Here is a 9,930-nt window from a genome sequence, read left to right as displayed (position 1 = left end):
CCACCACTCAGGCAGTGAAGCCAATCAGGCAGCCTACTACAGGCTGGCAGCACTTGTTAGGTTGCCCAGAGACTGGATCTGAGGTAGGTCCTGATTCCTGACAATCCGCACCATCACACCCCACAGGAACAAGGCACCAGTCCCATACACACAAAGCACTGAACATACCACTCAGTGTGCTATTTAAATTCCCCAAATGCACAAATCTGCATGTTGAAGTGCAGTAATTTGCATACCTTGTTTATTTTCAATTAGCCATCACTAATTTCCACTGTTATATATTAATTTACTTTCTGTCAGGCTCTTGTCACAAAGAGCAATAGAAAGTTGTGATAAAAGTAACAGTAGATTGAGCAATGTCAGGATACTTTAGCACATTTTACACCTTTCATTAAATCCAACTTTAATTAGACAAACAATTAAGTTTCTACCCACCAAGTGTTATTACACCCACATATGAGAATGCAATCTCACCCAAAGCGTTTTGAGTAAAACCAGCTGCGCTGGAGAGAACATCACAGGAAGTGAAGCTATGGAGCCCAAGAGCAAATTCCTCAAGACTCTGCATTCAGGATGGTTCCCAATGCTTCAAGAACCCCACCATCAGCACCATTAGAGGGAGCATACTGGGAGTTTTGCCTAACAAATATGATGGGTGCTGTAATGCAGGGACAGACCCAATAGGCCAGGATCCAGAGATGATGCACCGTTCCCAGACCGTTGTCCTGCCCAAATCTCAACTATACCAAAGTCTGACTGGATCCAAAAGCATGATTCTCTAGTGGAGCCCTTTCTGTCTGTGCCGAACAATGATAGAAAGCCAATGGACTCAAGGGACATTCCTTCCCTGTCTCCATCACAGAAGATCAGACCATGAGGTCTTGGAATCTGTTTGGACTCATGACTTCTAAGGAAGAAGCAATTTCAGGACTGTTGGCTAAATAAAGAATCTGTTAATTAAAAGTAATCATATAATACCAGATAAAACCATTCTCTCAAAATTTATTGCTACATAATACTTAAGCAAATTAAAATTAAAAGAAATGTTCATAGTGCTAAGTTTAAGTTCTCCACTTTAACTAAGGAATAGATGTATTTAGAACACTTCCCCGTGTCACAAAAGTGGCTTCATTTTGTAGCCAATTCTTCATCATATTCACAGTGGAATGTTCGCATGCTTCTTCCAGGGATTGGATTGCGTTTTGCTAGCCAGCACTTCCAGATCACGGCAAATGCGGATTCGAGTGGTAGAAGGTTCAATGATATCATCAACAAACCCTGTTTAATTTACCAAAAACAAATTACACACAAACACTATTGCCTCCCAACCACAATATATCTAGTTGTAATTAGTGACTGCATAGTTTTGATGTTGCAAAGCAAACAATTCATGTATTAGAGAACTGCATGCAACGGTTAATTTGTAACTTAACTTGCAAGAGAAGCATTTGAGTTAAACTGACAAAGTTGACAATGTGTTTCAGTAACTTAAAAAGCTTTGCATAAACTTTATCATCAAATAAGTAAACATTAGAAAGCCAAGAAATTTAGACTTACAGTGGGTCTCAATTCAAGAATAACTGTAAATTTCATTGGGAAATTCTATATGTATAGTCTCCTGCAGTTCAAATCAAGTCAGTTCAGTTTACAAATGACAAGATGTATTTTCTGTCAATTCTGCAAATTCAACCTGGCATCTGATAGCGAAATTCTGTTTTTTTTCTGGCTCAATCCCCAACAATAAACACTGCAGTGAAAACATTTAACACTTCTGTTGATAATCCACTAGCCAGGAAACAATCTACCACGTTGTGCTACTGACAGGACTAAAATGTGGTACAAATGAATATACTGATCAGTAGAGTAAGCAGATGTAACTAAAACATATGGGGAACTGATTGTCTGATTGAGAAAGAGCCATTTCTACACACACGTTTTTCAGAGTAAAAATGCACTTTAAGGTTCAACTTATAAGAAATAAACTTTTAAATATATGGAAATACAGAATTACATCCACTACAACAACAAAAACTAAGGGCCCTTGGCCTACCACTTGGGGCAGTAGTGTATGTGGGAAACTGAAGCTGAGCCAGAAGTCTGGTCCCTTCTAAAGTTGACCAGCACACCTCATTAAACTCCACCCAAACTGTCAGAGTGCTCTGAAGTACTATGGAAGTTGTCCAGGTTTTGAAATGCCTCTCACATTTAGAACGTTTTTATTACGCTTATCAACACCTCAGACATGGCCCTGTGTCCTACATCTCACCAGTGCCTCAAAGAAATTGAATTAGAAGCCCTTCAGATGTGTTGTTTTGTAGCTGGAATTTGGAAACAAAATTTAAAAAAATAAAATAAAATGTAAGAGCGTTTGAATAATTTCCAAACTATGATTAGTGCCACTTTCATTCCTAAATCCCTGTCTTTAAAATGCCGTGTGTGATTAAACTAATATTTGATCAAAGTGTTAGCCGTGACCACAGACCACATAAGTGAAATTTGACACTCAAAGGATTTTAACCAAGGAATTTAAGAAAGGAACTTGAAGAACAAAGTCCCAGGTACCTCTGACAGCCGCAGGGAAGGGATTTGCAAACTTATTCACATATTCTGCCTCTGCATCTGTTTCTTTTCCTCTGAAAATGATCCGGACAGCACCCTAGAAAGACATACAAACATGCCCTGAAACTGGACTGAAATAATTAATCCATCTTGAAAAAAATTTTTTATTTAAGGCATAGGATTTAAAGCACTACAATAAAAGCTGTGCTATAAACTAGTAAGATACTTCAGAGAAAAATCAGTTGCATTAATCTCAGCAAGTCTCCTCAATGATTTTTCAGAGATAGTTATGGCTGCTGGAAGTCAGAAGTGAAACACAGACTGCATTTACCTTTGCACCCATTACTGCAACCTCTGCTGTAGGCCATGCGTAATTAACATCTCCTCGTAAATGCTTCGAACTCATCACATCATATGCACCCCCATAAGCCTGGAAGAGACAGAAAGTCATTGATATCAGACAAATGCACAACAGCAACAAACTAAATCCCTTCTGCAAGTATTGCCATTCCAGAGACAAGGACACACTGAAGAGAGCCCAAGATGGTCCATTTCGAGAGCAACTGCTCAGCATTAGCATAACTTTGCTCCAAACTTCACAGGAAGCCTGTGTCCAGGTTGACCTCTATCTAACAGAAGCACTAAACTAAAGTGGGACAACGGAGGTGTCTAAACCTAATGACATGAAAGTACTACTTTTAGTATCTGCTTTTATAAACGTGTCCATCACAAAGGCCTCCTCCTTCCTCATCACGAAAGGGTTAATGTATCGAAAGTACAGTAGTGCCATAATACATACCTGCTGGTCTCGACTCAGAAAGACCTTTTGAAAATGACAAACAAGTTGTCGTTGCAGGTTGGGAATGGTACTTCTGAGCAAAACTGTACCAGAATGAGAAAAGAAAACGGAACCTATTTAGAATTCAGTTGATACTATCCTCATCTTTATGGTTCTATCAAATAGCCAATTAGTGCAGAATCAAGACATCCAATTTTAGCATCTTTATTCTTATATTGCTGGTATCAGCAGTGTAATCAATGCTGAACATAAAAAAGAGAAATCAAAAGTTATCTTAAGAGTTCAGAAATTTACATGAAAATAATGTGTTGCCAAGCCATGAAACAGTGAATCTGCAGCAACTAATGAGAACATAAAAATGGCCACACTGGATCAGACCAATGGTCCATATTGCCTAGTATCCTGTCTTCTGACAGTGGCCAATGCCAGGTGCTTCAGAGAGAATGAACAGTACAGGCAATCATCGAGGGGATCCATCCCATCATCCACTCCCAGCTTCCAGCAAACAAACTAGGGACACCCAGAACATGGGGATGCATCCCTGACCATATTAGCTAATAGCCTTTGATGGACCTATCCTCCATGAACTTATCTCAGTCTTTTATGAACCCAGTTATACTTTTGGCCTTCACAACATCCCCTAGCAATGAGTTTCACAGGTTGATTGTGCACTGTGTGAAGAAGTACTTCCTTTTGTTTGTTTTAAACTTGTTGCCTATTAATTTCATTGGGTGACCCCTGCTTCTTGTGTTATGTGAAGAGGTAAACAACACTTCCGTATTCACTTTCTCCACACCATTCATGATTCTATAGACATTTATCGTATCACCCCTTAGTCATTTCAGCTTGGGAAAGGAGAAGTCCCAGGCTTTTTAATCTCTCCTCATATGGAAGCTGTTCCATACCCTTCATCATTTTTGTTGCCCTTCTCTGTGCCTTTTCCATTTCTAATATATCTTTTATAAGATGGGGCAACCCAACCAGAACTGCATGCAATATTCAAGATGTGGGTGTACCATGGATTTATATAGTAGCATTATGATCTTTTCTGTCTCATTATCTATCCCTTTCCTAGTGGGTTCCTAACATTCTGTTAGCTTTTTTTGACTGGCGCTGCACCAGTGGATGTTGAGTGGATGTTTCCAGAGTACTATCCACAATGACTAAGATCTTTTTCTTGAATAGTAGCAGCTAATTTAGACGCCATCATTTTGTATGTATAGTTGGGATTATGTTTTCCAATGTGCATTACTTTGCATTTATCAACATTGAATTTCATCTGCCATTTTGTTGCCCAGTCACCAAGTTTTATGAGACCCTTTGTAACTCTTCGCAATCTGCTTTGGACTTAGTTGTCTTGAGTAATTTTGTATCTGCAAATTTTGACTCTTCACTGTTTACCCGTTTTTACAGATCATTTATGAATATGTTGAACAGCACTGATCCCAGTACAGATCCTTGGGGGACACCACTATTCACTTCTATCCACTCTGAAAATTGACCTTTTTTTTTTTGGTCCTTTGTTTCATGTCTTTTATCCAGTTACTGATCCATAAGAGGACCTTCCCTCTTATCCTATGACTGCTTACTTTGCACAAAAACTTTGGTGAGGGACCTTGTCACCTTTCTCCACAGGTTTGTTGACTCTTTCAAAGAATTCTAACAGAGTGATGAGGCATGATTTCCCTTTACAAAGCCGTGTTGAATCTTCACCAACACATGATGTTCATCTATGTGTGTGATAATTCTGTTCATTACTATAGTTTCGAACAATTTGCATGATACTGAAGTTAGGCTTACTGTCCTGCAATTGCCAGGATCGCCTCTGGAGCCTTTTTAAAAAATTGGTGTCACATTAGCTATCCCTACTGTCATCTCGTACAGAGGCTGATTTAAATGATAGGTTACAAACTACACTTAGTAGTTCTGCAATTTCACATTTGAGTTCCTTCAGAACTCTTGAAGGAATACCATGTGGTCCTGGTGACATATTACTGTTTAATTTACCAATTTGTTCCAAAACCTCCTCTACTGACACCTCAATCTGGGAAAGCTCCTCAGATTTGTCACCTAAAAAGAATGGCTCAAGTGTGGGAATCTCCCTCACATCCTATGCAGTGAAGACTGATGCAAAGAATTTATTTAGCTTCTCTGCAATGGCCTTATCTTCCTTGAGTGCTCCTTTAGCACCTCGATTGTCCAGTGGCCCACTGTTTATTTGGCAGGCTTCCTGGTTCTGATGTACTTAAAAATGATTTTGCAATCCTTTTTGGCAATCTTTCTGGCTTAGTTAGTAGCTGTCCTCGTGGAAAACACTTTTTCTCCCCATGTTTTCAAAGTTGCTTTTTTTCTCCTGCAGACTCACTCTCACAGGCCTGCTGAGAGCTAAACCGCTCAGCTCTACTCTTATGATTCAGAATTGTGACAGGATCAAGGAGAAGCCAGTTGTATGCAGAATCTGCATGGTGCTGCAAAGATGTGATTTGAGAACTCAATCATCTTCTTAAATTTTTCTTCATCTGTCCTCTTGGAGGAACCTACCTTTACATGACAACAGAACAGTACTTCCACGGACTTCTTAATATTCCCTGATGGGCAATTATTCAGATTTTTCAATTTCATTCAGATCTTTGATGGACCCAAAGATGTCTCAGTGTTGCAATGCAGTTTCCACAGGGTGAGCAGCTAAAGCCATCTCTGCTAGTCCTTATTCTAAAAGCAAATGTTGCACAGGCAAAAGAGGTTTACAGTGACACCCCTGACACAAACAGTGCCGGCATGTGAGAAGGAAGGCGTTTTTACTTCACAAGGCTCACAATCTGAAGACTGGACATTTCACTTTGTCGGCCATTACAAACAATCAGGAACTAGCCAACAAAACTTTATTATTATTATTTTTTTACTACTAATGGTGAATTACAATAAACACACACTAAATTTCAGTTTAAGTAGAACTGCACAAGAGAAAGGGAAAGAGGAATAGTTAGGGTCCCAAGACCACTTGTGATGGCACACTCAGAGGGAACAGTAATGATTTATAACACTGGGCTCCATATGCACACTTTCTCATGGTTACACAGCTCTGAACATTCTGAGACCATTGAGTCAGGGCATGCATCTTCCAAAACGAGGATCTGAAGGGGCTCAAGGAGCAGGTTCTTGGACAGAGAAGAAATAGGGAGAGATTAGACAGGAAGAAGCAGTAGCAGGGTTTGATGAACGTATTATGTTACAAGGAGGAGTCAAAATGACACCAGGGTGGCAAGCTGAGGAGAAAGGGAGGATTCTGGAGTTTTTGACAACAATAGAGAAAGTAGGGAGAAGGGTAGAAAGATAAGAAGTTCAGTTTTTGCCACGTTGAGTTGGAAGAGTGTCTTATTAGCAGTTCAAAAGGTGAGGCTGAACGGAGAAGGAAAAGCGAGATGATGCTAGCTGAACCCCTGAGAGCAGCTAAGGTATGTACAGTTTGCATTTACAAGGCACCTATCAGTACGGTGTCTAACAGATAAGAACAGAAGGGCGAAGGGAAGGGTACTAAGGACAGAGCTCTGAGGGACAATGAAAAAGCATAAGATAGAGGAGCAGCCATGTAAGGAAATGTTAACAGAGCAGCAGAGGAGGAAGGAGGAGAACACAGACTCACCACAGCTCCAGGAGGAGAGGCAATAGAAGGATTCAATTGTCTAAAATGACAAAAAGTTCAGAGAATGCCAAGTCTGGATCTGGCCAGAGTTAGGTCATTTGTGACCTCAGTGAGAAAAATTCAGTGACGTGGAGGGGACAGACACTTGTCTGCAAGAGATCCAGGTGAGGAAATGAAGGTGAAAGCAGACAGAATATTGAAGGAGCTTAGCGGCAAAGGGCAGGGAGGAGTTGTAGCAACATTCTGACAGGTCAGTAGAGACATAAGCTGCTTGAAAGTTGAAAGAAAGAAGCCTTATGAGAGAGGAAGCAAGAGACAACAGGAGTCCAGAAGGAAGTCACCTCTGAATAACATTACTTCTAGCAGACCAGGAGGCCTTGGAGAACACCAAGAAATAATGACACCTTACCTTTCTGGTGATGATAGTAATTTTGGGCACAGTTGCTTCTGCAAAGGCAAACAGTAGTTTTGCACCATGACGTATGATTCCTCCATACTCCTGAGCTGTGCCTAAAAATTATGAGAACCAAAAAACCTTTTCAGGAAAGTTACCAAAAACACATCACTTCACGTGGACAGCTCTCTCTAGGTGCTGCCAGCAGGTCAGCTAGCACTTATCAAAGCCGCACACCCCCAGTAGTGTTTACTGTACAATAGTGTACTCCACATCTCCATGCTGGACAATAGGGTAAGGAAAGCTCATATGGAGAACTGCAATGAATGTATACCACAGGTGAACAGCAGCTATATAGTATCACAATACCATAAAAATATTGTTAATAGGTTCCCACTTGGTGGCAAATTTTGGTTCAGCTGAAAATAGTACAAGACCCCAACCTATTTATCAGAGAAAAATTCCTCCTTATCTGCTAATTTCACTTCTCTGGAAACATAATACTCTGACGTGGAGAAGGGTGTGTTTTTTCACTTCAGACTCAAGGACTGTTCAAAGCCATCATTCAGGGTCAGCAGCAGGAAAAGACATTCCTTCCTAGAACTTGCCAGAGCTGTGAATCCTACACAAGAGAATAATTACAAACACAGACAGCAAAGACAATCTCAGGCCATACTTGAAAACAAATACTAGGCTCCCATCAGCATACTGCAATTAATTTGGGTAAGAAAACATCAGTGAGACACAGCAGCCCTGGTGAGTTACAGTGAAAAGGAACGATAGATAAAAATCTGTGCCCTAAATACACTTCTCCCAACATAAAGCAGTCATAAGGGGAGGATTTGCTGACATGTCCTTTCTTAGAAGTGAAATTAGCAGGCAGGCAAAGAGTTTTCCTTCATCACTCTGAGGTCCTGGGCTCCCCTGAAGGTTGAGGAATCATTCCCCTGGTTCTAATGATGGAAATATAGCTGCAAGAGACACCATCCTGAACTTCTGAGACTTGGCAAAGTTGTTTAGGAATCTTAGATCTAAAGTCAATCTCCACCCTCCATTCTTTTTCGGGACCAGAAAATAGTTGGAATAAAATCTTTTCCTTCTGTGCTTAATAGGAAATAGTTCCACAACTCCCATTCACAGAAGTGAGTCGACGTCTTGCTTTAACAGGTGTTCGTGAGGGGGTCCCTGAGGAGAAACAGGACGGGGGGGTGGGTATACTGGAGGAAGGTAAAATTTCCCAGATCTTATAATCTCCAGCACCCATTTATCCAATGTGCTTCTCTTCCATGTAGGAAGACAGTGGGAGAGATGATTTCTGAAGGGTGGAAGTTGGGAAAAATGGTGTATATATAGCTCAGTTTAGTGGGACAGTTCCGGGCCCTCAACCAGCCCATCGAAACTGATGCTTGGATGATGATGATGATGGTTCTGTAGTGGGTGCAGAGGGAGCAGGTGGTCTCTTTCTCTGGAATCTCGACTTTTTCCTGGGTGGTTCAAACAGTCTCTGGGATCTGGAGAATGAAGTGGGGCAGGATCTTTGAGCCATTTGGGATCTACTAAACCTTCTTTTGTTTATAGGTGTGTAAGTCTCAAGAGATCTCAGAGTGACTCTGGAATCCTTAAAGGTATGCAACGAATCACCAGAGGACCCTGTGAACAGTTCGAGGCCATCAAAGGGAAGGTCCTCAGCCATGCTTTGGACATCCCTTGGGAATCCAGACAGCTGGAACTAGGACATCCTCCACATGACCACTGCCATAGAAATGGATTGAGCAGCAGTGTTGGCCTTGTTAATAATAGCTTGAAACTGGTCACACTGATCAGCTGGCAGATGCTCAATAAAGGTGGTGATTTTGGCATAATTTGAATGATTATATTTAGCTACGAGAGCTTGACAGTTCACAATCCTAAACTGAAAAGTCACGGATGAGTAGTCTTTCTGTTGACTAGATCAAAGCATTTTTGGTTGTTAACAAATCGCATAGCCTTTGCATGATATCATCTGCCATGTTCGTTCACTGCCTCCACAACCAGTGAGTTCAGAGTTGGATGGGCGAACAGAAATTCAGAGTCTTTAGCTGGGATGTAATATTTCTTACTGACTCATTTACACATCAGCGGAATTGTCACAGAGGCCCGCCAGATGGATTTCGCAAGATCCACCAGGGCCTCATTTATAGGCAGGGCAGCTCGGGTAGAGGGAGTTCATTGGAGGATGTCCAGGAGCTTATGTTGTGACTTTCAAGGGAATCTGCAATGTGCTTCATTAACTCTTGGAAATGTCTGAACTCATCAGCCACAGACAATAGGGGAGGCATAACAACCTCATATGGGGAAGATTAAGAAATATTTGTTTGGGAAGAGTGATGGGGCAGCTGCCTCTCACTGTTAGAAAAGGGGTTAAAAGCAGCCCATTAGAAAGGGGCTGAGAGGAGTAGCCAGTCATGGCCCGGCAGGCTCCTATAAGAAGGGCTGCAGGGCAGAGCAGAGTTCAGTAGCTGACTGAAGCTCCAGAGGAGAAGACCAGGCTCCTAG

The 9,930-nt window shown here is 41.3% G+C and overlaps 1 protein-coding gene across 5 annotated transcripts in view; it reads right to left on the bottom strand.

Annotated features, from left to right (window-relative positions):
* Window positions 1-982: 982 nt before the first annotated feature.
* The window catches only part of PCCB (propionyl-CoA carboxylase subunit beta), a 73,203-nt gene continuing 64,255 nt past the window's right edge, over window positions 983-9,930 (bottom strand). For 3 of the 5 annotated variants that reach the window (XM_005310261.4, XM_042853479.2, XM_024111472.3), the window contains 4 exons: window positions 7,411-7,511; window positions 2,891-2,989; window positions 2,563-2,656; window positions 983-1,278 (listed from right to left, as the gene is read on the bottom strand). In XM_005310261.4, coding sequence (XP_005310318.4) covers window positions 1,157-1,278; window positions 2,563-2,656; window positions 2,891-2,989; window positions 7,411-7,511 — 416 coding nt within the window. In that variant the 3' untranslated portion in view covers window positions 983-1,156. Of the gene's footprint in view, window positions 1,279-2,562; window positions 2,657-2,890; window positions 2,990-3,358; window positions 3,442-7,410; window positions 7,512-9,930 lie in introns of all 5 variants that reach the window. The other 2 variants (XR_010590382.1, XR_010590383.1) reach the window with 1 other exon arrangement.

The sequence above is a fragment of the Chrysemys picta genome, chromosome 9, assembly GCF_011386835.1.
Source record: "Chrysemys picta bellii isolate R12L10 chromosome 9, ASM1138683v2, whole genome shotgun sequence".
NCBI lineage: Eukaryota > Metazoa > Chordata > Testudines > Emydidae > Chrysemys > Chrysemys picta.
This window is presented reverse-complemented; position numbering and strand designations above follow the sequence as displayed.